The sequence below is a fragment of the Topomyia yanbarensis genome, chromosome 3 (assembly GCF_030247195.1).
Source record: "Topomyia yanbarensis strain Yona2022 chromosome 3, ASM3024719v1, whole genome shotgun sequence".
Classification (NCBI taxonomy): domain Eukaryota; kingdom Metazoa; phylum Arthropoda; class Insecta; order Diptera; family Culicidae; genus Topomyia; species Topomyia yanbarensis.
In genome coordinates this window covers 134,304,019-134,331,395 of record NC_080672.1, presented here as the reverse complement: position 1 = coordinate 134,331,395, position 27,377 = coordinate 134,304,019, and the positions used below count along the sequence as shown (strand labels likewise).

Genomic DNA, 27,377 nt, shown 5'->3' with positions numbered 1-27,377 from the left:
TGCGCTCACAGTTTAAAGTTTACATGGGATTTTATATGGGAAAATTGTCTTTTGCAAATTTATTCTTCCAAGAGTCGCCCGTTATCTCCTAAAAATAAACAGATATCTGATTTTTATAGAAAATTTGTCAAGGAAACAAAATCTAGAAGACTGCAAAAGGATCTCATGCTTGTGGAAAAAGTTATTAAGCAAAAACCGATGGATGCCCTGAATATTAATGAAAATTTCACTTTTCATAGCATCACTGCTTCTGACGGTTTTATTATATACAAACATTTTAACTTTCTCTTATTATGTACAAAAGAAGCCTCAATTTATCCCTCAAAACCTTGCGAAGTGTCCAAATAGTATAGATAAACGATTTAGATACGTTAAGAGAGGGTTAAAACAAAATTGCGTATAATTGGACAACCAACAGCAGTGGTGCTAGAAAAAATGAATATTTTATCAATCGTCAGAGCATCAATCGGTTTCAGCTTAATAACTTTTTTCTCAAGCACCAGATCGTTTCGTGGTTTTCGAGACTTTTTTTCTTTGTTAAATTTCCTATACAAACCACATGACGATTTATTTTTAGGAAGTAATGGGCGACTCCTGGAGGAATTATTTTGTAAAAGTTAACTTTCCCATACAAAATCCCATGTAAACTTTAAAACAGTGGGCGCAAAAATATAGTTTCACCGATCGAGCTAAAAATTTGCATAGTTGTTCTAGGACCCAAATGGTACCTAAAAAGTTGCTCGGAGCTGGAACCTATTTTTTGTCCCACCCTAATGTACACTGATCTACAGACAAACGTGTAGTTTTATTACAGAAAATGATTCTAAATGTCATTTAAGGGATCATCCATAAATGACGTAGCATTATATGGGGGCAGGGGGAGTTTTGTATTTTGGTATGATGTGTAACGACTGGGGGGGGGGTAGTGGGTTGACCTGATGTCACGTCAATCTTACCCGTTTCATCTAACATCTTTTTTCATTTTTTACGATTACAAGGGGGGAGAGTTACCGTCAGGGGGTGGTAAAAATCACTCAAAAAATGCTACGTCATTTATGGATGATCCCTAATCGAAATCTTCGAAAATGTGACAGTTAACATACTAAGGGAAGAAATAAACAAGAAAAAAGATGGCTACAGAAAAGTCACTCGAAAACACAAAAGGCGCCAAACATGTAACTGCGAAAGCGACGACGACACAAACACAAACGAGCAGAAGACAGACGAGATGATCATCAAGCGACATAGGCTTATTAGAAAATAACTCAAGAACGCCCATGATAGTCGACAGAAGTAATATTCGATTATTTATATATTTTTGGTATATTGAATCGCAAATGAAATTGTATTTTTGAAATGTATATTATTTGCAAAAATGCATTTTTCCTAACAATAACTTTTAACATATTTTTGTAATTCATTCTATTTACATTCAAAAATACAATTTTCTGATTGAATATGATTGAAATGGAATCATATCCAATAAGAATATTGTATTTTCGAAAATCAAAACGCTCATAATAAAAATTTACGAAAATGTAGAAATGTCGGTCGCATCCAAAATTTTTAAATTTTGTCTGAACAAAGCAATTATTTTGGTGTATTACGAATTATGGTAAAGATACAAAAAAAAACAATGAATATATGTTTCAACTACACAGCAAAAAAAAATCTTGTAACTTTACGTCTTGCCAGATGCACATAAAAGGAGCGTCTCAATTCACATAAATTTACATTTAATTGCAAGTAAAAATGTGAGTTGTTCGGCATTTCCTAGTCATTCAGTCTGAGTTTTACATCAAATGAGTCACAATTTTTAATTTTACATATCAGAACATGTAAAATCTTGTTATCGGACAGAAAAATACGTTGCTACGTTGTTATGTAATTTTTATTTTTTCTAAGAGTGTATAGTATCAGATGATTAAACTATTTAGTTGAATCATATTTTTTATTGTTTTCATGTAGCTTTCAAATGGTTTACAATATCGCCTTTATGTCAACAGAAAAGTTACAGGAAATTCAAATGTTCGCGTGCGTTCTTGGATGATCATGCGAACCGTCATTCTGATATTTAGTTTTCGCTGTACAGTTCACATTCTGACAGGGAGTGAGTTGCCCCATATTACTAGAGTTCCCGGTCATGTCGCCATGGAACGTGTTGGCCAGTAGATGTGAGAGCCTTTTTAATTCTTCAAATTGAAGGCATGGACATAGACTTCTGGTATTGAGAATAGAAACTTCCGCAAGTGACCGATGCATAATCACCCGAGCGCGGGAGATTGTAGGTTCACGCTTGAGACCGCGTGTGGGTTGTGTGGATAACCACGAAGGGCTCAAGCATTTGTATGTTAATGTGTTTGTCACGTGTATGTGACTTAGCGTGTATAAATTCGATTTTTATGTCGCCATGGAACGTGTTCTTTTGTGGATATGCGCGTCATCTTTTTGTTTGGTCTACCGCAGGGCATTGGACCTACGCTACTAGGGCCGAGGATAGCGACGTTCGGACGAAAGCGATTCATGATCGCGCGAACATGGCCAGTTGGAGGTTCACGCCTGAGAACGCGTTTGTGAATTTATAAGTGCTAAACCGTTCACTTAGTCTTCGGGGTGTTATCCCGTTTGAGAGATCGTGAGCGTAGGTGTGCGTGGATGATCGCGAAGAAATCGAGCGTTTGTGTGTTGACGTTTTTATCGTGTGTGCTAGCGTGTATGTTACTGCGCGTGTATACATTGTTTTTATAAGCGCATGTTCGCGTATTCTTGAATAATCGCACGCGGCCCGTGAATATACTTAATTTTTAGTATATGGTTCAAATGCTAGAAGAGAGTGAGTTCTCCCATTTCACTAGAGTTCCCGATCATGTCGCAATGGAACGTGTTGTCTATTTTTTTTTCTATTGGTCCAACTGAAGGCATGAGTTTGGGCTGCTAGAATCGAGGGTAAAGACCTCCGGACGTGACCGGTTTATCATTGCGGTAGGTTAATGCTTCAGACCGTGTTAGTAAATTTATTTGCTAAAAGGTTCACTTAATTACCGGGATGTTTGAATGTTGACGAGATCGCGGGCGTTCGCGTTTGTGACCAGGTTTGTGTTATCGTGATGGCCACGTTTGTACGTTTGAAATGAGAGAGAGATTGTGAGTGTATATAAGCAATTTATTGTGTAAGTGAGTGTTAGCATGGATCTAATTTAAAATATAGTAATAAAAGAAAAAAATGCCGAATATAGAAAGAAGGAAAAATAATTAAGTAGAAGCAAAATTGATCGATATTATTTTTGGTACACATGAGTATTGGAAAAGCCAACTACTAGAAGTACAAAAAAACAGAATAATGAGGTAGAAAAAGAAACACATGTAACATGCACTCATACTACTTGAAATCTTCTAATTGCCAGCAAATGATACTTATTTACCTTTAACGACAATTGCTTCCATTTTTCATGCTGACTGGGAATGGACGATTCACGTGCATCGCTAAATTATTCGTACCTTAATTTTTCCAATCCGATCTTCTCGAATGAATCGAATCGAATGCAAGAAGAATTACCTACTATTCTACATATACGCCAGTTCTGCATCCATTCCCTGACCCATCTGTCACAAATACTCAGACGAACGCATACACAGATAGACATAGACATAAGTTGAGTTCTCTAGCGACGTTTTTAGGATATTATTTCTTTATTGCTTAACTTTTTTTAATTGACAATTTTGTGTCGATTTTGATGACATTTTCGGTATTTTTACAGTCAAAAGTGTGCCATTTCGCGTAAAATCAAAATATCGAAAAAATACGCTTGCTATTGACACAAGGAATCAGAAAAACTTTAGTTTTTGGCTCTAGGTAAAACATTTAGGAAGATAGATTTCCGGCCGCGGACGCTTGTGATGAATTTAATTGAAAAAAAAAAAAAATAGTGTGATTCAATACCCAAGCCAGCGCAAACAGTTGCTTTTCTCTTGTGTTCATTGTCTGAGGAACAAAGAGAACCGTTACTATTATTCTATCAAAATGACTGAGTCTCATCAACAAAATGTGATTTTTCGGGCTAACACGGTGGCCATTAAGTTCCGGTCTTTCCGCATAATACCAAGTATTGGTGATGTGGAACATTTGCTGAAGGTGAAAATGCAGCTTCGGTTTTCGGAAGTCAGCTTCATCCAGTTGGAGCACGTCAGGTACGCGGTGCTGATAACGTTCCACAAATTCGCCCAGGCGAAAAGATTCATTTCGCAAAACAACTTGAAACACCGCTAAAATCAAGATCCCTGTGCATATGGATAACGGAAACGTGGAAGTCAAATTACAGGATTTGGCACCACGTACTTGCAAAGTGGCCATTAAAAGATTCATGTCGTATTTCGGCGAAGTTGAATCCATTACGGAGGACACTATTTTCCAGGTATTGCATATGGTGTTTTTGTGGTGGGAATGCGGGTAGACCAACCCATTCCCTCCTACCTTACCCTGCAGTACAAAACAAAACAAAAGGCACATTGCGGACAACCTTGTCCAGAAACCGCCAAGAAAAGCACAGAAAGAAATGCCAACACTCAGTCTCTAAAATCATTCCCTAAGCCACAAACGGTTGCTAAATTTGTGGCTGCTGTGCAAGCAATAATGACAACTGCGAAAGTACCACAAACTCAAACAGCTAATACCATTAATGAAGGAGCTACTAGCAATGACGGAAAGTTCCCGCTCGTGACTCGAAAGGGAAAAAAAGCTAGGAACAACACCTAATCGCGAACATCAAGGCAGTAACCCCGATGATGACCCGGACATATGCGACGACGACAGAGATATGAATGACCCCCATGATGCAGTTGACGTGGATGCAAATATTTCCCCGACACGAAAACGGATCTCCGCGCGCAATGTAAAGTCGCGTGTACGGGATCGGATAGATTAATATTGTATTTATTGTTTATTATTTTTTATTTTTTACTTCATGTAAATATATAAAAGACCCACGGCTCCGTGAAGCTACCGCCTTGAGCCGTGCCAAATAAACGAATAAAAAAAATGTCTGCAAACACAGCACACAGAAACAGCTAATTCATGATGATCTGCCAATCGGCCACGCCAGTTTGTACACTGGCTGTTGGCTGCCCGTTAGTTTGGTCTGGTGCGGAGTATGAAAAAACACAAAACATGAAAAAGGCCCACAAACCCTCTCGGCCTCCTCGATGCACCACTATCGAGGCGTAATGCGTTAACCATCTTAAAGCACTTGTCTGTTAGAAGTTCGTTAAAATTGATGCATAAATATGCTTGATGATGTTTGCAATACCGTCAAACCCGTCAACCTAGGGGAGGGAATAAAACAAAATAATTGTGTTGTTAAAACAAAATTTAAAATATCCCGAGAACTACTACATTTCAGAACATTTTTGTTATGAGCATTTTGTTTTGAAATGGCGTTCAGAATCGTATTCAATAAGAAAATTGTATTTTTAACTGTAAATAGTATAAATTATAAAAGTTGTTGTAGGAAAACTTTTTTTATAGAAAACTTCTTCATAATTCTTAGTGTATCTGAATTATGAAGAAGTTTTCTATAAAAAAAGTTTTCCTACAACAACTTTTATAATTTATACTATTTACAGTTGAAAATACAATTTTCTTATTGAATACGATTCTGAACGCCATTTCAAAACAAAGTTTCTTTTACATCTAATGATAACCATGAGATTGACATTTTATAATAGGGAAACGCGAATAACTTCAAAAGGGCATTATTATACGAACTAAATATTTTTGTTGGAGCTAAATTCCAAATATCTCGACAACTATCGCATTTTGGAAAATTTTTGATTATGTGAAAAATTACACATTTTTTCAGTGTATATATTTTTCGTGCAGAAATGTTCAATTCCTGTAACTCGCGTTGAGATAGTTTTGTTGTATAAAATACGGTACTCGAACAATTTTTTTTCGAAAAGGTTGCATGTAGAAACTTTCACACCCTTTTAAAAAATTGCTCTTCAGTCAAAATAATCTTATTGACTGTAGAAAATGTTTCGTCTTCTATGCCGTTGAAACATGTAATCTACGATGGTCGATCCCGATTGCCAAGATCTTTGTGGAATCTTTCTGCTCTTAAAATTGTATATCCCTTATTCCCTTCCTATTAAATTATCTCTTGTTATATAAATGATACACGGGAATTGATCGTACGTATCAGTGTCATCATTACGGGAATTAAGGAATATTACGTGACATATGAATTCAGCGGGAAATACCGGTTTGTTTGCTAGTCTCTATAATATTTACTTTACAATATCGATTCTCTTGTTGTTGAGTGTTGTGATGTCGTCAACGCACTCGTGCGCTGAACTTGAACTTCCCGCCTTTATTTGCAGTGTAAAAAAACCGTTCGTTACACGATCCCATTTTCACACTTACATCATTGAAACGGACAGCGGTGCCCTGACCGGGCTGTTACATTCATTAATTTTTAGTCCGTCAACCTTCTGCCAGTCGCTCAGGGTCCAACCAGAGCATCATCGCAGCCAATCGGTTAGTTAGCGTTTCTTGCATAACACCTTCGGTACATATACGACATACATACTCAACACTTGTCACTTTAGCAGTTGGTGGGGTTGGTTTGAAGCGCGCTTGTATTCATTCATTGGTCCAAAATTTCCCCTCTGGACTGCCCCGTAGGTCACCGCATATCGGTCGATAGTTCCCACAACCACCGACTGGCACAGTACGATTCGGTAGGTGCCGATTGCGAAGATTGCGCACTCAACTGATCTTGGCACGTTGGACACGCGTATACCGCACGCATTATTTGTCTATGGTGGTCACACGGCCGTGATGGAATAGGGGACAGTGTTGCTGTGCTTTAAGCAAGTAGTGAGCGATTTCCAAAAAAACTTTTTTGGTACTTGAAGGCTTTCCGGTGTGTGATGTTTAAAATAGATCAACGACACCAATTTAATTTAAAATTTTCATGGCAACAGACGATTAGATAGCATTTTTCAAAAAAATAAACAATATTGATACAAAAGTCGCCCCTAAATCGCATCAAGTCAGAAAATCCCACACAACCTTTTCTTGGTCTGATAATCCAATTAGCTAGTAGGCAGAAAATTGCGATCATACGTTTCCTGAACAAACATTGGACTGGTTGTTGTTGATACGGAGAGTGAAATTCAAGCGCAGAAAAAACATCAAGGCCAATAAACTCGTTAGTAGCTCTGTCGGAGAAAGTTACCGTCAATTGTAGCGAAATTAATTGCGCGGGTGTATCTATTCGGCTGTGTGGACGTATACATGCTCGATTTCCTCCATTGTTTAGCCTCTTCGCGCATTCCTAGCAGCCAAGGTTCGTCGCATGCGGGTTATCACTTGCGCCGAGTTCGTTGTTTTTGCACTTTGTATGCGGTACTACTTCGAAAAATTCATTACCAATCCGGCGTTGTCTAGTGTGTGACACGTCCAGTAGAGATGTACTTGCAAATGTGAGCCGATAGCAAACTATGCCTAGTGTTTGACAGAGGATTTTTTTCTTTGGTGGAAAAACTGATGATTTACGCTTTTATAAACGGGATTAAACAAATGTTGACCTTTCTCACACTGCGAAAACAAGCATACCTAGACATAAAGCAACGTAGCCCTCACGTGGTGACAACGGTCGTTTTAAGTATCATGCGCAATCACCGACGCACGGTCATATTTTCTTATTGACTTACTCAGTGTATACCGATCAGGATGTGTACACTTCGCAGAGTAATGATAGTCGTTTGATTCAAGACCTGTGTTTTCACGTTTTTGTGGCAGTTTGATTTGTACGTCGAACATGGTTGAATTGATTGAACTGATTGAATTCTCGGGTTCAAAGGTTCAAAAATTTGTAGATCCAGTCTTTCGGAAGCAAAAGGTGTAAATGTACTAAATAATTGGTTTTCAAAATTCTATAGGTGAAGTTTCTTGAAATTTTGCAATATTAACTTGTTAAATAGATATCCTTGATTACGTACGTACGGGTTATAGAAGTCATTGGTTGTAGAATTCATAGGCTCTTGAAATTTTGCTTTTTACATGAATTCCCAGCGAAATTTATAAACTCCAGGAACTATTTCTAAATTTTGATGTCAATCGATTGGTTTCTGTATAACCAAAACTTTGATTAACTGAATCCATGATAATCTTGTGAAGTTCAGAAATATCTATTTATAATTGGCTGTTAGCAATAATTTTTGTTTTTTCATTATTACTGAGTTCCTAGATTTCAATTCAGGAGCCCCTGATTTTAATGTTTTATTCAAGCTTGGAATCGGTGGTTGCAGGTGTTGTAACGTCCTCCGGTCAGTTGCGTAGTAGCGGAGGGAGAAGGTGTTGGTGATAACTCTATATATTTTATTAATTTGAAAAATTTAAAACAATGTGTCTAATATGTGTCTAATATTTTAAATGAAATTCTCAATCGGAGTAGGGTAGTTTCACCGCCTGGGAGCTAAATGGTTCAATGGAACGGGCATCAGTTTCTGGAGAAACTGCGCTTTTGGGACACCCTTACTCAGATTAAGGTGAGTTTACCGCCGGGGACTGTCCGAGTAGATCGTGACAAAGCTGGGAACTAAATGGTTCACGGAAACCGGAGATAAGAGGCTAATTGGATCACTGATACGAAAGCTATAAAGCTCACGAAATCGGCAGCTAAACGGCCCACAGAAATCAGAACTAAATGCGTACCGCTGGGTAATATCCGTGTGGAGTTCCGGGGCTAAATGGCTCAAGTACGCAGAGGAACTATATAGCGTAACACATGGAGAGAATGACAGAAAGCAAGAGGAATGTCGGGAACTAGATGAACGAAAGGTCGAGCCATTTGATGGAACAAGCGAGGCTCCGAGTTAGCTTCAGAAAACTAGTGAGAAAAAAGCTTCGTGATCGCGAAAATTACCGGTGCATTCAAGTGCAGCTGTTGCGCACCTATGCTGACAGGGAAAGAGGGTGAGTTCATCCGAGCGTCTATCAGCGTGGAACTCTAAACAGAGCTGAGTAAGGCCCAACAAGCCACCCTGGAAAACTAACGGTTACGTACAATGCAGAAGAAAATACGAATCGGAACAATCGGCAAAGACCTTCGCGACGAAATAAGGACTACGATTTGAAACTCGGAACATGGAACTGCAGGTCACTCTGCTTTCCAGATTTCGACAAGATAATCTACGACCAACTCCAACCACGCAATTTGGAAGTCGTAGCACTGCAGTAACTTTGCTTGAAGGAAAAAAGGTATGGAAAAGCGGCTATTTTCTACCAGAGCTGTGGCACCACCAACGACCTGGGAACCGGCTTTGTAGTGCTGGGTAGGATGCGTCAACGCGTGACTGGATGGCCTCCGATTAACGCAAGGATATGTAAGTTGAGGATCAAAGGCCGTTTCTTCAACTACAGCATCATCAACCTACACTGCCGACACGATGGGAGACCTGTCGACGAGAAGGAAGCGTTCTATGCGAAGGTGGACGGCTGTTCGCAACGGTACGTGAAAATCGTCATCGGTGATATGAACACTCAGGTAGGACAAGAGGTAATGTTTAGACCGGTAACCGGCCAAACAGCTAGCACATCGTATCGAATGACAACGGCCAACGATGCGTGAACTTCGCAGCCTTCCATGGCGTGGTAGTCCAAAGTACCTTCTTCCCCCGCAAAGATATCCACAAAGCCACCTGAAGAAACGAGACAGAATGTGGAGCGATACAAACAAGCACGGAACAGGCAAACCTCGGTCCTCTGGAGAAAGAAGCGCCAACAGGAGGAACGAGATCGCGAAGCTATGCTATAACTGTACCGCTTAAACAACACACGGAAGTTCTACGAGAAACTGAACAGTTCGCGCAAATGCTACGTTCCGCAAGCCGATCGGGGCAGGGACTTAGATGGCAACCTTCTTATGAACGAGTGTGAGGTGATTGAGAGGTGGAAGTAGTACTATGACGAGCACCTCAATGGTGAAGCAGCAGAGGACGAACGCGACATGGTAACGGATCTTGCCCAATCTACAAAAAGGGTGACATGTTGGATTGCTGCAACTACCGCGCGATCACACTTTGCCGCCGATTGTCACCATTTGCAAGGGAGTTTGTGGGGCATTACCAAGTGGGATTTATGGGTTCCCGCGCCACCACGGACCAAATATTCGCGATTCGGCAGGTTCTGCAGAAATGCCGCGAATACAGCATGCCCACACATCATTTGTTGGTCGATTTCAAATTGGAATATGATACAATCGATCGACATCAGCTATGGCAGATAATGCACGAGTACGGTTTTCCGGATAAGCTAACACTATTAGTCAAAGCGACGATGGATCGGGTGATGTGCGTTGTTCGTGTATCAGGGACACTCTCGAGTCCCTTCGAATATCGAAGAGGGTTACGGCAAGGTGGTGGTTTATCGTGCCTGCTGTTCAACGTTGCGTTAGAAGGTGTAATAAGGAGAGCGGGGATAGACACGACTGGCACGATCTTCAGGAAGTCCGTTCAGTTCACGAAAAGTTTGAGGCGAAGTCGGAAGAGTACATCAGACTGAAAGCTGATTGGACTTGCCACGTTTCGAAGACAAAATACACGAAAGGAAGAGGTTCTAGAGACGATAATGTGAACCTCCTATCCCGAGTTCGAATTGACGGTGACGAAATCGAGATGGTTGACGAATTGGTGTATTTGGGCTCACTGTCAACTGCCGACAATGATACCAGCAGAGAAATTCAAAGACGGGTCTTGGTGGGAAATCGTGCCTACTTTGGACTCCGGTCGAACAAAATTCGCCGCAGCACGAAGTTGATTATCTACAAGACGTTGATTAGACCGGTGGTCCTTTGCGGCCACGAGACCTGGACTATGATCGTGGAGGACCAACGCGGCCTTGGAGTTTTCGAACGAAAGGTGTTGCGTATCATCTATGGTGGCGTGCAGATGGAAGACGGAACGTAGCGCAGGAAAATGAACTATGAGTTGCATCAGTTGCTGGAAGAACCATCCATCGCGCATACCGCAAAAATAAGACATTTGCGGTGGGCTGAACACGTCGTAAGAATGACGGATGACGACCCGGTGAAGATGGTTTTTGAGGGCGACGCTACAGGAACAAGAAGACGACGCACAGCGAGCACGGTGGATCGACCAGATAGAGGACGACCTGCGGACCCTTCGAAGACTGCGAGGCTGGTGACAAGAAGCAATGGACCGAGTGGAGTGGAGACGGCTTCTGCATACAGCAAGAGACCACAAGGCTCTAGCCTGAACGGTAAGGTAAGTAAGTTATCCGAGCAGTTGATCAGCTGAAAGCCCGTAGTCATTGGTGGTGAGTTCAACGCCTGGGCTGTGGAGTGGGGCAGTAGAATAATCAACAGAAGAGGGTGTATCTTGCAGGCTCTAGCAAAGTTAGACGTACGATTGTGCAATGAAGTTTCTGTTGGCACATTTCGGAGAGACGGGATCATAGACGTTCTTCATTGACGACGGACATGGATTGGAGAGTATGCGAAATGTTTACGCATAGTGATCACCATGCAATTCGCTACCGCATCGGTGAGCGGAACCTTGCTGCAGCACGGAGAAGGATGACCGGCGAACGAAAGTCGAAGTCTTCGACCCAACGGCGGGACCGAGAACGTTGATGCTACTGCCCTAACAAGAAGGATGTGGCGGCTTGTGGTGTCACAATGCCGCGAAAACTGGAACCACGCAGACGGTGTCCAGCTTACTGGTGGAATGAGACGCCTAGTACGCTACGCGCTGCTTGTCTCAGGGCTCAGAGAGCAATATCGGAGCCAGATAGCGAACAGTGCAAGGCAACGTTTTGAGAAGCTGGGGATACTTTAAAACGGGGGATCTGACTTAGCAGGTCAGATTGCCACAAGCAGCTGTGCGTAGTAGTAGACGCCAATCCCTGTGGTGACGCGTACCGAGTCGTGATGGCGAAAATGAAGGGCTCCACGAAATGTGCCCGCGTAAGCTGAAGATAATCGCCGAGGGTCTTTTCCCGAAGCACAATCCAACGACGAGCTCGCAGAAGCATCGAAGCGCCTGAAATCAAGGAAAGCCCCCGGTTCGGATGGAAGGCCAAACGTTGTGCTGAAAGCTGCGATCCTGGCATGTCCGGACTTGTTTAAGATGGTGCTGCAAACGTGTTTAAATGAAGGCAATTTCCCCGAAATGTGGAAGGTACAGAAGCTGGTGTTTTTGCTGAAACCAGAGAAGCCACCGGGCGATCTGGCCTCGTATAGGCCCATATGTACAAGTCCCATATGAATGCCATTCGGACAGCGCTCTGGAGTGCTGAGAAGGCATATAAACAGAAGCGAAGAGGAGATTGATACTGCGCTTTGGTCACGATAGATGTGAAGAATGCATTCAACAGCGTCAGCTGGGAAGACATCGCTGCAGCGTTGCCCAGAATGAGGGTCCCGACTATCTATGCCAGATCCAGAGCAGTGTGCTACTGTACGAGACGAGCGAAGGGCAGAAGTCAATGCGAGTTACAGCGTGCGTTCCTCTGGGCTTGCTCCATTCTCGGTCCAACTCTTTGGAATGGGATGTACGATGGGATCTTAGCACTGCGACTGCCCAGACAAGTGAAAATCGTGGCTTTCGCGGACGACGTGTCACTAACGGTGAGGGGTGAGACACTCGAAGAAGTCGAGGTGTCGTTAACGGTGAACAGGGTTAACCTGCAGATAGCTCACCACAAGACGGAGGTGTTGTTGGTCAGCAACTGCAAAGCGATGCAGCGGATGCAGATCGACGTCGGAGGGCAAGTGACTGCATCGAAGCGAGCACTTGGTAATTGACGATCGGTTGAACTTCAACAATGCTATTCCTCGTCGATACTCCGATATGGTGTTTCTGTCTGGGGTGCTGCGAAAACCAAGCGAATCCGCGAAAAGCTGATCACGACATTTCGACTGATGGCCGTACGAGTCGCGAGTGCTTACAGAACAATATCGTCGGATGCGGTATGCTTTATCGCCGGGATGATCACCATCTGCATCGCTCTGGCTGAGGACGTGGAATGATACCAGCGGAGAAATACACGTAAGGCAAGGAGACTACTCCGAACGGACTCGTTGGCTAAATGGCAGCAGGAATGGGACAACGCGGAGAAGGGAAGGTGGACCCACTGACTCATCCCAAAACGAAACAGTGAAGGAGTTTCAGCATAGTTCGCCATCCTAATTAGAACATGTCGCACGTTCGTTCAGAAAATGTTAGTAATAGGTAACAATGGCTATACAAATCTAAAAGTCAAGCTCACGCAACGCACCACGGCAAAACGTATTAAAAATTTATATCAAAGCCTACAATTTAGTTGAAGAATTTTGTTTTTCTGTTTCGATGTACTTTCCAGCTATTAGAATGTTTACAAGGCAACTGTTTTGATTTTACAGATATTCGGAACCCATTCTGGGCAAGCCTCGGAAAATGATGATTGGTTTATAACAACAGTAGCTTATTTTGGTACCAGCAGATCAGGGCACCAAACAAAACAAGAAGTCGCAATTCAGTTGTGTTTTTCGAAATTGTTCATTTTCACATATGCTATAAAGACAGCAGTTAAATGGTTGATTCGTTTCATCGTTCGCCGTTTGTTTTACACCGAGTTTTCGCCAATAATATGCTGATAAAATAAAAGTAAAATCGTAAAAATCTTATGTCGATAAATAAATCAAATTGAAATAAAAGCAGTATCGCCGAACAACATAAGCCTACGAGTGTAGCGTGCTTCACAGCTCAACAACGGTCACGTCGCTTGGTACTTCCAAGGTCAGTTTGTTTGTTCGGCGAGTGGAAAATGAAAAAAACGCAAGGCCGCACTTTAAGCATTGGTGGCCTTATCCCCGTAATTGAAGAAGTCTGGTCTACAAATTAGGCGATCAGCAGTTGGGTCGTTGGTTTTTTGGGTGCGTGTGTTCGCTTCTAATGAACATACATACATTAGGTATGGCGTGATGGGTTGAGATGTAATGAGTATGAAACTTGCTAGCGACAGGTAATGTGATATTTCAAATTTTCTTTTTTTCGTGCGATTAATTTGAAGGTGACAGGCTTTTTCGAATCAATTATTAATTCACCAACTGTTATAACTGGTCAGGTAAGGGACACAAATGAACAAGGTGTTGCGTTTTAAAGCATAATTTGACATATAATATGTTTACAGCTTTTTAATATTTACGTTACCAATTGTTCTGCACATCCGAGTGGGGTGACGGATGAGTTTGGAAGAAACATCTCATAACTTTATCCCTCCGGCACTCGCGCGAATGGCTTCCCGAATGAGCAGTCGCTGGTGCTGAAAGGAAGATTTCGCTAGAGTTTCTGAGGGTGTTGCACTAAATACAACGGCGCGAGTGCTGGAGGGTAAAGTAATTTTTTTTTGAATTGCGCCACATGGGATTATTTCCCATTGATCCTTCACAAAAAATTGGACCAATCTTGGCCACTGGAAAAAAATTCCAGGAGAACTTAAGAAGTTGTATATACTTTTTTATCATTCCAGCGTTGAGATCAAAAATTTATACGAAATGCGATGTTCTTTCAATGATACAGTCCTACAGCTCCTTCAACATTGATATGGCTGTTATTTAGGAAATACTTTAATGAAAATAATTAAAAGACGATGCTTCTTCGCCGATGGCTAACGCAAATTGAAATGTATGGAAAAGCAGCTAAAAACTGAATTTTTGAAGAAACTATAATATTATAGTTGTCACACATATGATGCAGAAAAATTATGGGAACAGTTTGTATAAGTTTATAATTTTTCAAATAAAATCTAAAAAAACTGTTTTCACCAAGACAAAAGTTGAAACTCATTCTCTCACAACTCTCTGCTTCAGTCGCTTCGAGAGTAAATTTCGCTGCTAGATTCTATTATCGTAGTCGGAATGTTTTCTCTCGAAATTTCAGCGCAAATTTAGCAACCGATTCGATAAAAAATTTAATCAGAATGCGTTGTTGCAGTTCAGACATCTACGTGTCGTCATAAAGAAGCTTTTGTTTCACGTATATTGCCAAAATTCGGAAAAAGCGCACCCTTTTATATAAGGTAAGCAGAAATGACATAAACTACTCATTTGAAAGGGAGTGGTGAGTATATGACCGAAATTAATCATTGATGCAATTTTGAAAATCAAGATGGCGGCTTCCGGTTACCACAAAACAGTGAAAATCATTATTAATATGGGTATCACTATAAAGCGGGTTGTGAGCCGAAGACGAAATTTGATGATTGACGCCATTTTGAAAATTAATATGGCGGTTTCCAGTTACCACAAATAGTAAAAACCGCCATCAATATGGCTGTCATTTGGAAGGAAGTATTGTAATTGAAATTGATTATTATTGCATTTTTGAAAACCAAGATGGGGGCTTCCGATTACCACAAAACAGTAAAACCCATAATCAATAATGGTGTCATTTGAAAGGACCCATTCGGTCTACTAACCCATTCAGTCTACTGAATCATTCGGCCTAATGACCCATTCGGCCTAATGACCCTTTACGCCTAAGGACCCATTCGGCCTAATGACCCATTCGGCCTAATGACCCATTCGGCCTAATGACCCATTCGGACTAATGACCCATTCGGACTAATGACCCATTCGGCCTAATGACCCATTCGGCCTAATGACCCATTCGGCCTAATGACCCATTCGGCCTAATGACCCATTCGGCCTAATGACCCATTCGGCCTAATGACCCATTCGGCCTAATGACCCATTCGGCCTAATGACCCATTCGGCCTAATGACCCATTCGGCCTAATGACCCATTCGGCCTAATGACCCATTCGGCCTAATGACCCATTCGGCCTAATGACCCATTCGGCCTAATGACCCATTCGGCCTAATGACCCATTCGGCCTAATGACCCATTCGGCCTAATGACCCATTCGGCCTAATGACCCATTCGGCCTAATGGCCCATTCGGCCTAATGACCCATTCGGCCTAATGACCCATTCGGCCTAATGACCCATTCGGCCTAATGACCCATTCGGCCTAATGACCCATTCGGCCTAATGACCCATTCGGCCTAATGACCCATTCGGCCTAATGACCCATTCGGCCTAATGACCCATTCGGCCTAATGACCCATTCGGCCTAATGACCCATTCGGCCTAATGACCCATTCGGCCTAATGACCCATTCGGCCTAATGACCCATTCGGCCTAATGACCCATTCGGCCTAATGACCCATTCGGCCTAATGACCCATTCGGCCTAATGACCCATTCGGTCTAATGACCCATTCGGTCTAATGATCCATTCGGCCTAATGACCCATTCAGCCTAATGACCCATTCGGCCTAATGACCCATTCGCATCCTTATTTGATATATACGTCTTAGCAGAACAATTTCTATTATTTAGGGATTCCATGAGAAACCGGCCGACCCCAAAATATGACCATCGCCGATTCGAACGAAAGTTTGCAGTTATATTCGGTTTATGAATCTCCATAATTTTCTCTGTCAATTGCAATATTTTGATGCAAGAGCAAGTTTTCAAAAGGGCGTAGACGTTTACGCGTGCATGGCTTTCATTTTTTTTGTTCTATTACTGTATTTTAAACAGCAAAGCTATCTGAGAAATAACGAGTTACAGAGAATAAATAGTTCTGTACGAAAAAATATGCACTGAAAAAAATGTTGTGTCATTTTTCATAAAAGCGAAAATTTATATTAAAAATTTAAATTGCAAAAGAATCCATTTTTTCTAATCTTTTATATTTGGTTAATAAAACCACAAAGAGAAAAGAAACATTTTGAATGTATTTGCACGATGAAGAAATTATCAGTAAAAAAGTTTTTCTAATGAGTCCTTTATACACTTTTTTAAATTTCATGCTAATTAACATACAAAATATGAGTCAACTATATAGTTTAATCGTCAGACTCTATGGATGAATAATATTTTGATTGCTTTCGTGCAGCTTTCAAATAGTTTACAACATATCCTTAATGTCAAAGAGAAAGTTACAGAAAATTTTATGGGCCTTTTGAAAAACTTATTGTTGTTGATGAAGAAACACGAATAACTTATAAAAAGGTCGTAATAAAACAAAATAATTGTGTTGTTAAAACAAAATTTAAAATATCTCGAGAACTACCACATTTTACAAAATTTTTGTTATAAGCATTTTGATTTGCAATGGTGTTTGTAATAATATAACGTCATTTATGGATGGTCCCTTACAAGACTATAAAAGATGGTAATGGCAAAAAAGCTGGTGCACAAAGAATATTTTCTCCGAAGGAGGCCCAAGCACATTAACACAATAATTCGAATGTAGCAGTAAGGGGGCCGTACACTAATTACGTAAGGCCTTTTTTAGAGATTTTCAACCTCCTCCTCCCCCCAGATAAGAGTTCGTAAGATTTTGGTGAACTCCCCCTTCCCCTGCATAAGATTTTATCATCATTATCGTAATTAAAAAATCGAATTGTTAATTCATCAAATAATAAGATAGCAAAAACGATATGTATAGAATTATTACAAGAAACTCATGACAAAATTTAACTGTAATCATCTGCAAAATTTTAATTGCATGCCAAGCTCGCCCAGTAGCAAGAATAACTGTTGTCAGATATTCAGTAACTCTAATTTGGTCCACATGGTCTGCTTTGCTATATTCCACTTCCTTTGAATCTATTTTCTTGTGATGTAGAATTTAAAAGAGTTTATAATCTCTTCTGGCATGAATTTATTCTGAGTTCCAGCTGTGACGCTTATCGTACGCATAGCTCCGAGTTAACCATCTTCGAATTTTTTTGAATTAAAATACATTTCACACTCTGGAAATATTCGACATTCAAGATCTTTGACAATCGCATGTTAGAACATTTTCCTGATACCTTGCGGGTTTGAATCGAACGTTTGAAAAGAACAAAGTCGGTCTAACAACACAAAGGGTATCAACACTTCTTAACTTGTAAGGCATATTGTGACTCCAGTTCCCGAACAGAACAATGTACAACCAAGAGGCAAAAATTACTCATATTGTTCGATATACAAGGATTATATGGTACAAAAGGACATTGTTCTCTTTTCTTATTAAAAAGAATATTTTCCTTATGGATTTAATTTTTTAAACTTGTTTTATGATCTTACGTAAGAAAGGACAAACCCTCCCTCCCCCTCAGATAAGAATTTGTAAGATATTTTGAAACTCCCCCTCCCCCAAAATGCCCTTACGTAATTAGTGTATGGCCCCAAGCCATGAGAAAGATTTTCTATGAATTAGGTTTTCTTTGCCTAAATATATGTAGAAAACCCAAAAAACTTAAGTAGATGTTTTGTGGTGCCTATGGTTTGTGGCGAAACCCCGAATTTAATTCACGAATCAAAAATATAAATTTTTCAATAAATAATTAACATTAAATGACGATTGAAATTCTAAAATAGTGAAGGTTAGGCAGCGTAAATATCAGTCCTTGACCACATTATGTTGAAAGTTGTACATAAACTGCAAACCGCTTACTTGCACTTTAGTCGAGCTCAACCAATTTGAACGATTGCAGAAACAACTCACATGACCTTGCCTGATGCATTTGTCTAACGATTAGTTATAATACCAGATTCATGTTGGGCAACGCAAATTCTAGTATATGTAACACTAATGACCAGCACTAAACTAGATAAACCTGAATATGCTCCACCGTTTCCGCGCTACGTTTAATGATCGGATATCGTTCTGTTAGGATTTTTTTTTTCGAACAGGTTTAATTATTGGACCGACTTCATCTAAACAATTTTACGATCTGCATATCACTTGCTCAGCAGGTTGTATAATTTTATAGTCCTAGCCCATCATTCATGGAGCCTACGCAGATCCAATCAAACGCCAAGCTGGATCAATCTAAATTTCGCTTTCGATGTGATTTGCAGATTTTGTTCAACTCTTGCCTTACCCCTGTTCCTTCCCTCAATTCACTTAATCAACGAAAACGGTCCTTTCGAAACTGGTTTGAGGTTGCCACTCGTTTCACTCGTACTCTGTTTACCTATATGGTCAGTGGAAGCCGCTAGTTTTATTAGATACCTAGCTTGATTACCATGCAAGTGAACGCTGACTGATGGAGATCAATGATCTCCCCTGTATGCGGTCGGCTCTCAACATGCGTATGGTTGTCTGAGGTCGGCGGCTACAGTCGGGAGTCTGGTGCGGGCGCTGTATAGAAACTGAAAGTTGTAAGAATTTCCTAAGTCATTTGGGAAGGGAAAAGCCAGTTGTCCGCTGGCTGACTGATGCTGGTGAGAAGAAACGTTTTGAAATATCGCTGCCGCTGCGGTGACGCGTCGGCATCGGGTTAACGCTCCAAGTCAAGAACTGACCACAATTCAAGATTGGCTGCTGTTAGGAGCAAGGTTAGCTGAACGGAGGTTGCGTATTTCCATTTCAAACATTGCGATTCGAGTGTCCATAATAGGTTGCATGATCGGTGTTATTGTACTTACCAATGCCTGGTCGAAACATACCGATCGGCATGCCCCTGCTGTTCTGTCGCACCACGTCCTCGGCGATTGCCTTCGTGAATGTGTAGGTATTTGGCCACTTGTCCAGCAAGCTAGAATGAGCGTGTGTGGAAGGGGAAAGCAGATCTGACATTAGCAACAAGCTGGACATAATGTTTGCGGTTTTTTTTCTCATTCCGGTGTTAATTTGTTCTGGTGATTTGTGATTCAATCTAGTTCATTTCCATAAGAGATCAATCGATTACGAATCTTGATTAACTGTTCATTTTTCAATTGAGTATTGATTGAGCGCGTAATTGAGGCTTTCGTTTTGCGAAAGTAATTTATTGCATACATTCAATGTTCTGATTCCGATGATTGTTTCGAAACTGTTATTTTTTATGTAATCAGTTGTTTTTATTATTCCATCGGAATAAAGAACATTTTGCGAAACACAAAGTATGTGGTTGAAGGAGGAGCGAAGTACATCAATAATTTTCTGTCTTTTTTCTGGAAATGGAACAATAATTTCAATTAAAGGGGTTCTTTACTCTCAAGGCTCGAAATTGAGCTGTTTTTTGGGGAATGAATCGCAAAGTACTGCATAAGTCATATTTTTATTTCATTGTGAAACTACATATATCGACTTTTACAATTTGATTTTGAGGACCAGAAACAAATTGGTGACCTTGAAACGTCAATGATTACATTGATGTTGATACAGCTATCCAGTAAGACTTTCCGATTTCAATTTTATTTTTATTATTTGGTAAATATACCAATATCGTTCTTGATTTACAGAAGCAAAAAAGTCTTTGTTCCCTGTTTTATGAACACTAAAGCGGGTTCGTCTTTTGAATTACGTGAAAGTTATTCGATGCATTTTGTTCCACCGGCTACCTTCTTTGGTAGTAGGGTTTCAAGATGGAAACAAAGCTGGTGTGCGGTTTCGTCAGTATTCTGACGTGAATGATTTTCTACCAAATTGGATCTTTGCAACGTCTTACTTGCAAATATCTAGTACAGTTAGGAAAAAAGGTCCGTTAACGTCGAGAGAAAAAATTATAGAGAATTGGTTGGAAACTTGAAATAACGTTCGAGTTTTTACCTTTCTCATAAGGGAAAGGTAATAAATCGCTCAAATATTGGAGAATTATATCGAGATCCGGATGGCTAAGTTTGTATTGTAATCGACTCTGCTTGACAGTTAGCTCGTTGTAGTGGAATCTTACAGCAACTCTTTGTAAGAATCAACCAGTGGCGTAGCCAGAAATTCCGTTTGGTGGGGGTTTTGGTAAAACCCGACGATTTGTCGAAAATGCTAGAATTTGATGCTACTTTGATAATATAGTCTATAACCTAAAAGAATCAATATATAACAGCTTTCACACCTCAGCTTACACAGATTACTTTTTTATGATGAGTTTTTAAAGTTAAAGAATATACACTTTAAAGTGGAATAAATGTTCAAAAACTTGTTTACGGTTTAAATGAAATAATTCCGAAACCGTTATCTTTGGAGGTTTGAAAACGTCGCAGAAGTTTTCCAACATAAAACAGTACGTAATCTTCTTCTAGAAGTAATTGTGGAGAAAAAGTCAGTAAGAGACTTCTTGTCTTTATCAAAGTTATTGAGAATGTCAACAAACAACTTTGTTGAAGGTACAGGGTCCGGCACCTTAAGAGTAACCAACTTCAAATCGTTCGTTTGACATCAGCTGTCTATAAATTGACTGAATGGCAGTTCGGAGTATTGTTTACGTACGAAAGCATTTTGCCAATGGTGAACCCCAAAAGTGGTCTGTGATGAAATTCAAAATGAGTTGTTTCGCTTGGCCGAAAGTGGTCAAATTATAGTGTTCTGGAGACTACTTTGAAACCGTGGTCAGACAAATATTTCGGTCGCAAACCACAGACGTTTCAACAAGACTCAGTATTGTCTCACAAAGCATGAGTTTATGTTTAAAAGTTTTATGGGACAAAATGGTGTATAACCTGAAGAGTATTACAAATAGAGATTTGGCCTTCAGTAAAAATGTTCGGAAAAATTAGCTCTTCAACATTTCTAATGACTTTATCATGTTTTTCATACTTTCCAAAAAAGGTAGCAAATATCAAACTTCAAGAGGGATTAATCAAGAAGGTCTTAAATCAACTTTCAACATTTCCGAAGGAATGACAGTTGAACTGTTTTTGCATGAACAACTTATTGCATGGTTTTGGCGAAAAAACAATGTGAAACGGTTTGACAAAAAAAATGCGTTCTATAAGGCATACATGTGTGCATGTTAGGGTGGGACAAAAAATAGATTCCAGCTCCGAGCAACTTTTTGGGTACCATTTGGGCCCTTGAACATCTGTGCAAATTCTTAGCTTGATCCCTGAAACTATATTTTTGCGCCCACTGTTTAAAGTTTACATGGGATTTTAAATGGGAAAATGAACTTTTACAAAATAATTCCTCCAGGAGTCGCCCATTGCTTCCTAAAAATAAACCGTTATGTGGCTTTTGTAGGGAATTTAACAAAGAAACAAACTCTCGAAAACTACGAAACGATCTGACGCTTGAGAAAAAAGTTATTAAGCTGAAACCAATTGATGTTCTGACGATTGATAAAATATTCATTTTTTCTAGCACCACTGTTGTTGGTTGCCCAATTATATGAAATTTCGTTTTGAACTTCTCTTAATGTGTCTAAATCATTTATCTATACTGTTTGGCCACTTCTCCAGAGTTTTGAGGGATAAATTGAGTCTTCTTTTGTACATAATAAGAGAAAATTAAAGATTTTGAATATAATTCGATCGTCAGCAACAGTGATGCTAAGAAAAGTAAAATTTTCATTAATATTCAGGGCATCAATCGGTTTTTGCTTAATAACATTTTCCACAAACATCAGATCGTTTCGTAGTCTTCTAGACTTTGTTTCCTTGACAAATTCCCTATAAAAATCAGACATATATTTATTTTTAGGAAGTAACGGGCGACTCTTGGAAGAATTAATTTGCAAAAGATGTTTTCCCCATACGAAATCCCATGTAAACTTTAAACCGTGGGCGCAAAAATATAGTTTCACCGATCGAACTAAAAATTTGCTGAGATGTTCTGGGAGCTAAATGGGACCCAAAAAGTTACTCGGAGCGAAATTTTATTTTTTTCATATAACTATGTCCCACTCTAGTGCATGTATCTTAGGTCGTATTTTTGGAATATACAACAAATTTATTTATTAATTATTATTTTATTATTATTTGGACTGTAGCTTTGGAATTTGTTTGGTTTGTTTCTCGGCTCGAAAAATGATTTCAAAGTTGCTTAACCTTCCGGCATCAGCGGCTGCTCGTTTAGTGAGCCATATGCGCGACTTCCGGAGGGTTAAAGAAGTTGCTCCTATTTTATATATTGTTTCTTTTCCATAAAACAATAGTTGGAATTCATTTTTAGTTTTAAGCGAAAGTGAGTGTATCTTGATTTAGAAATATTAGCATAGTTCAACGGAACAACAGAATTAACTCATTGATATTTCGATCTGTTATGTCGTTGACCATTGCCAATCACAAATAAATTATTTTGTTGCCATACACAAATGATTGTAGGATATTCATTATAATATATATCCAATCAAAAATACTTTTTGTATTTTATATTTCTTTCTTACATAATAGGTCAGGAAATTTATTCTAGGAAGATTAGTTGATATGCATTGTAACGATTCAACGTATTCAAAATAACCAAGAAATGTAAAAAATAGACATTCGATAAAATTAGGCTTGACCAATTAGCATTCGGCCAAATGGCCTTTTAGGCCAAACGACCCATTCGGCTAAATAACATTAGGCCGAAGGACATTTGGCCAAATGGCCTATTATGTTAAATTAATAATGGCATTCCGCTGAAGAAACTGGAATGGATGGATGTATTGAAAAATGTCTGCATGAAAACGATTTTTTTACATTTTATTATCAATAGTTTGTCTTTGACGTACATTAAAAAACCTACACTCTTTTATATTTTATTAAATTTATGAATTGCATGTTTTTCGCCTTCGCTTCAGGTAGAAGTTTCAAGCTTCTTCTAAGCGTGGTGTGACTCTTTTATATTTTATTAAATTTGTGAATTGCATCTTTCGCGCCTTCGCTTCAGGTAGAAGCTTCGAGCTTTTTCTAAGCGTGGCTATCGATAAATAAAATTTAAAAGTTACATTGCTTACTAGATTTTTTTAATTTTAATTATAGAGGTTTTAGCCTTAGGATCATTCGTCTCTTTTTTTTTCAAGTTAGAAAAATCTCTTTGGAAATATTTCTAACCCTATGTGCTGGGGTTGGGAATCGAACCCAGTTGAGCTACTTACGAGGCAATCGATTTAAGAACTACACTATACCTGCCTCAAATTTTTATTAAAAGTTGTATTCCATTGAAATATCTTAATAAAATAGGGAAAATTTGGAAAAAAAACCCATCATGAGACAAATTAAAAGGAGGTAATTGCTTTGTCTTTATTTTAATCATTTCGGAATCAACAGAGTAAAACGTATTCAGATTTGACTTATCAGCCCTGGCGGCAGAAGTGCACATTAATTGCCGCACGCAAAGCGGTGCTACTACTCCGTTCACTTGATCGTTTCGCGATGATTGCCTTTAAAAAGAGTAATGATGAGTGTCTAAAACATTTAGTTTATGCAAAAAGAGGCTTTTTTCATTTGATATAAAATATTGTATATTAGTTACAACTACCATAAGTATATAATTAACTGAAACGCCGATCTTTAAATCAGAAATTATAAAATGGTGTAAAAATTAAACGAAAAGAATTTTTGTCAAATTTTTAGCGGAATCAAAAATAAATACATAACATTTCATTTAAAAATGTAACATATATGCTTTCAAAGACCCTAGGTGACAGGGCGACCAAGATGCACGCACTCAAATTTCGGATTTTTGTAAACAAACTATAATGAAAAATAAAAAATTAAATATTAGTGTTGGAGCGTAGCTACGACAACTGCTCGCGACGGGATGGAATGCTCAGAAGGTGTTCGAGGAGGATGATGTTACAAAGGTCCGAAACAAAAAATCTCGGTACTCTGACGAACAAAGTTCCTACCGTAAGTTCGTGATAGCAAGGCGATGGAGCAGTTATACTGCAATAAGTTCTACGAGACATTTAATCGTTCGTTCAAAGGCTACAAGCCGACACGTCCAGGGCCGCTAATGGGGACCTTCTAATGAACCAGTGTAAAGTGATCGATAGATAGAAGCAGTGTTATAACGAACATATAAATGATGAATCGTTGGATATCCGTCAGTATTACTGTAACTGCATTGTTAACGATATTCCATGTGATTGTCGTTCATCTCGACACATCTCAGCAACGATATTCTCTAAGCTAAGCGAATACATCTCGCTTCGCGTTGCCGGCAATCTGGGACAGTCAAGGACAAAGAATAGAACAAAGATGATTTGTATCCGTATTTAGTATTTAAGCAATCATGATCAGACAAAAATGCATCAAGTAGAAGTTTACATCTCTTTGCTTCCTGTTCACCTTCACCCATTCGAGACAACTGGTATAAGTGCATCTGCCTTTTTCCGACTAGTTCTAATCCTATTGCCACTTGGCCATCGAGTCCTGGTCACCTTTCGCTTGTAGCTAGTAGTAAAATTCCAACGGTAATATACACTGCCTCCGATAAGTTGGCTCTGTAAGCTACCGTGACTCGCATGGTCATTAACCTGAATGTACTGCGCAGTTACACTCGATTTCGCCGTGTCCCAAGCGTTTCAACGCAGACAGAACCTCCGTACTTTTTTTTTTACAATGGAGAAGACCTTTATGTCCTAGCCCAGTACACGTGCTAACGGTAGGGTCCAATCTACCACACGGGGTGCACTGGGGGCGTGTCGGACTCGAATGGTGACCAGCCATTAATACCGACTAAACTCCATTGGGCTCCGCCATCATTCCTCCCAGGAACTACCTCTCGGTATTACTTCTGGGGGGATGGCTGTACTAAATGTACTCATTCACTCTCACTCACGCGATCATACATCCTGTATGAGGCTTACTTGGGTGCTCTCTCAATCACACTTTGATTCACTCTCAAACACTCCCACATGAGGCTGACTTTTGTGCTCACCTTTTACGTTCCATGCGAGGCTGACTTGTGTGCTCACCTTACTCATTCCTTGCTAGGCTTACTTTTGTGCTCGCCCTACCCATCCATGTGAGGCTGACTTGGGTGCTCACCCTATCACCTGATTCACTTTCAATCGTGCCACTCTATTGTACCTTTGTCACTCCCTCTGGCATCCCATGTGGGACATTTTTCTTAGGCCCCACTTCCGACATACCATGCGAGGCTGACTTTTGTGCTCACCTTTTTCATTCCTTGCTAGGCTGACTTTTGTGCTAGCCTCTACCAACCTGTGAGGCTGACTTTTATGCTCACCCTTAACATGCAGTGTGAGACTGACTTGGATGCTCACAAGAACCTCCGTACTTAGGAATCGATAAGGGTACACTAGCCAGAAGATCTTTTTTGCTACTGCTTCGCCCAGCGTTGTTCGGTATAATTCTAGCTAAAGCGTTGACAGCGTGAATCGCCTTCTCGCAGGTATAGCTGGAGTTCAGCTGGTCCTCGATCATCACACCCAGCTGGTTTACTGCACGATTATTTCTGCTCATTGCAGCACTTTGCCGTTGCCGATCAGTTGCACCTCCGTTTTGTGGTGGAGTATCTTCAACTTCTCTCCTCGCATCCACGTTCGAATCATATCCAACGCCTCCGTCTCTAGCATGTCTTGACGCCAGCAAGCTACATTTCATCCCGAAGGGACGGCTATCGTTGCACGGTATAATATCGATTTCTCCTTCTCTGCTCGAGCACCGCCTCGGTGCTTTGGATCATTGTTCGAATGGCGTCCACTGTGGACTTCGCTTTCCGAAAACTGAGCTGGCAAAATGTGACATTTTGTGATAAAAGAGGGGGAGTTAGTTAAAGCTTGAGATGGGATTCTGAATAGTTCATCCATAAATTACGACCTTTGTTAAAGAAGGAGTGATTTTTTGTCAAAGTCCTTCGTACGTGCTAAACCCTAAATTTTCCCCTAAAAGATATGACTATAATGCATCAGATTAGACTATGATACATTGTCTAAGGAAATGATTGAAAAATTTAATGGGAAGAAACCCCGAATAAAGAATATATTATAAATAGGAAAACCCGGGGCTATTCGGACCTATCTAAGAAAATCGCCCTTTTAGGCAAATAGATGTGGAAGAATTTATCAGCCAAAGGTCCTAATTGTTAGTTTGAAACCTCAGCTACATTTTCGTGCCATAAACGTTCATTTGCACCTCACCATGACAGTGCAAGGCGACGATTTGTAAAATTCTACGTTTTTCGATCCTTTTACAATGTAGTGGTAATTCAGACCGTCATTTTTTACAATGGAATTATGTTTACCTGTTAAATTTTTATTGGAGAAACTCCTTAAGTAGCCAAAAAACTGCGTTATGAAAACTTAGTCTGGTTAGTCACAGCTGATTAGCGCATCATGCATATTCTAGTCTATGCATTCCATAAAATAAGATCCTCAAGCTTACCAAAACACATGCCTAGAATTTTTTCACGTTTATTTGTTACTTTAATCACGGTTTTACCATTTTAATGATTTTTGTTTTGAGGGTGACAAAAAAATGAAACACGTTGGATCTCCTTTCTTAAAAACCAAAGAAGTAGATTCAGCTGTAAAAATTATTGTTTTAGAATAGCGATTCCACGTATATGATCGACATTCCGAAAGTGTTACGATTGTCTGAGAAATCGGGGTGGTCCGAATTACCCCATAGTCTTACTAGCTCCGGGTCCCCCTACCAATATTCTG

The 27,377-nt window shown here is 39.9% G+C and overlaps 1 protein-coding gene across 2 annotated transcripts in view; it reads right to left on the bottom strand.

Annotated features, from left to right (window-relative positions):
* The window catches only part of LOC131689522 (fatty acyl-CoA reductase wat), a 133,047-nt gene that overhangs the window by 23,770 nt on the left and 81,900 nt on the right, over positions 1-27,377 (bottom strand). For both annotated transcript variants that reach the window (XM_058974665.1, XM_058974664.1), the window contains exon 6: positions 19,492-19,601. In XM_058974665.1, the coding sequence (XP_058830648.1) occupies positions 19,492-19,601 (110 nt within the window). The remainder of the gene's footprint in view (positions 1-19,491; positions 19,602-27,377) is intronic.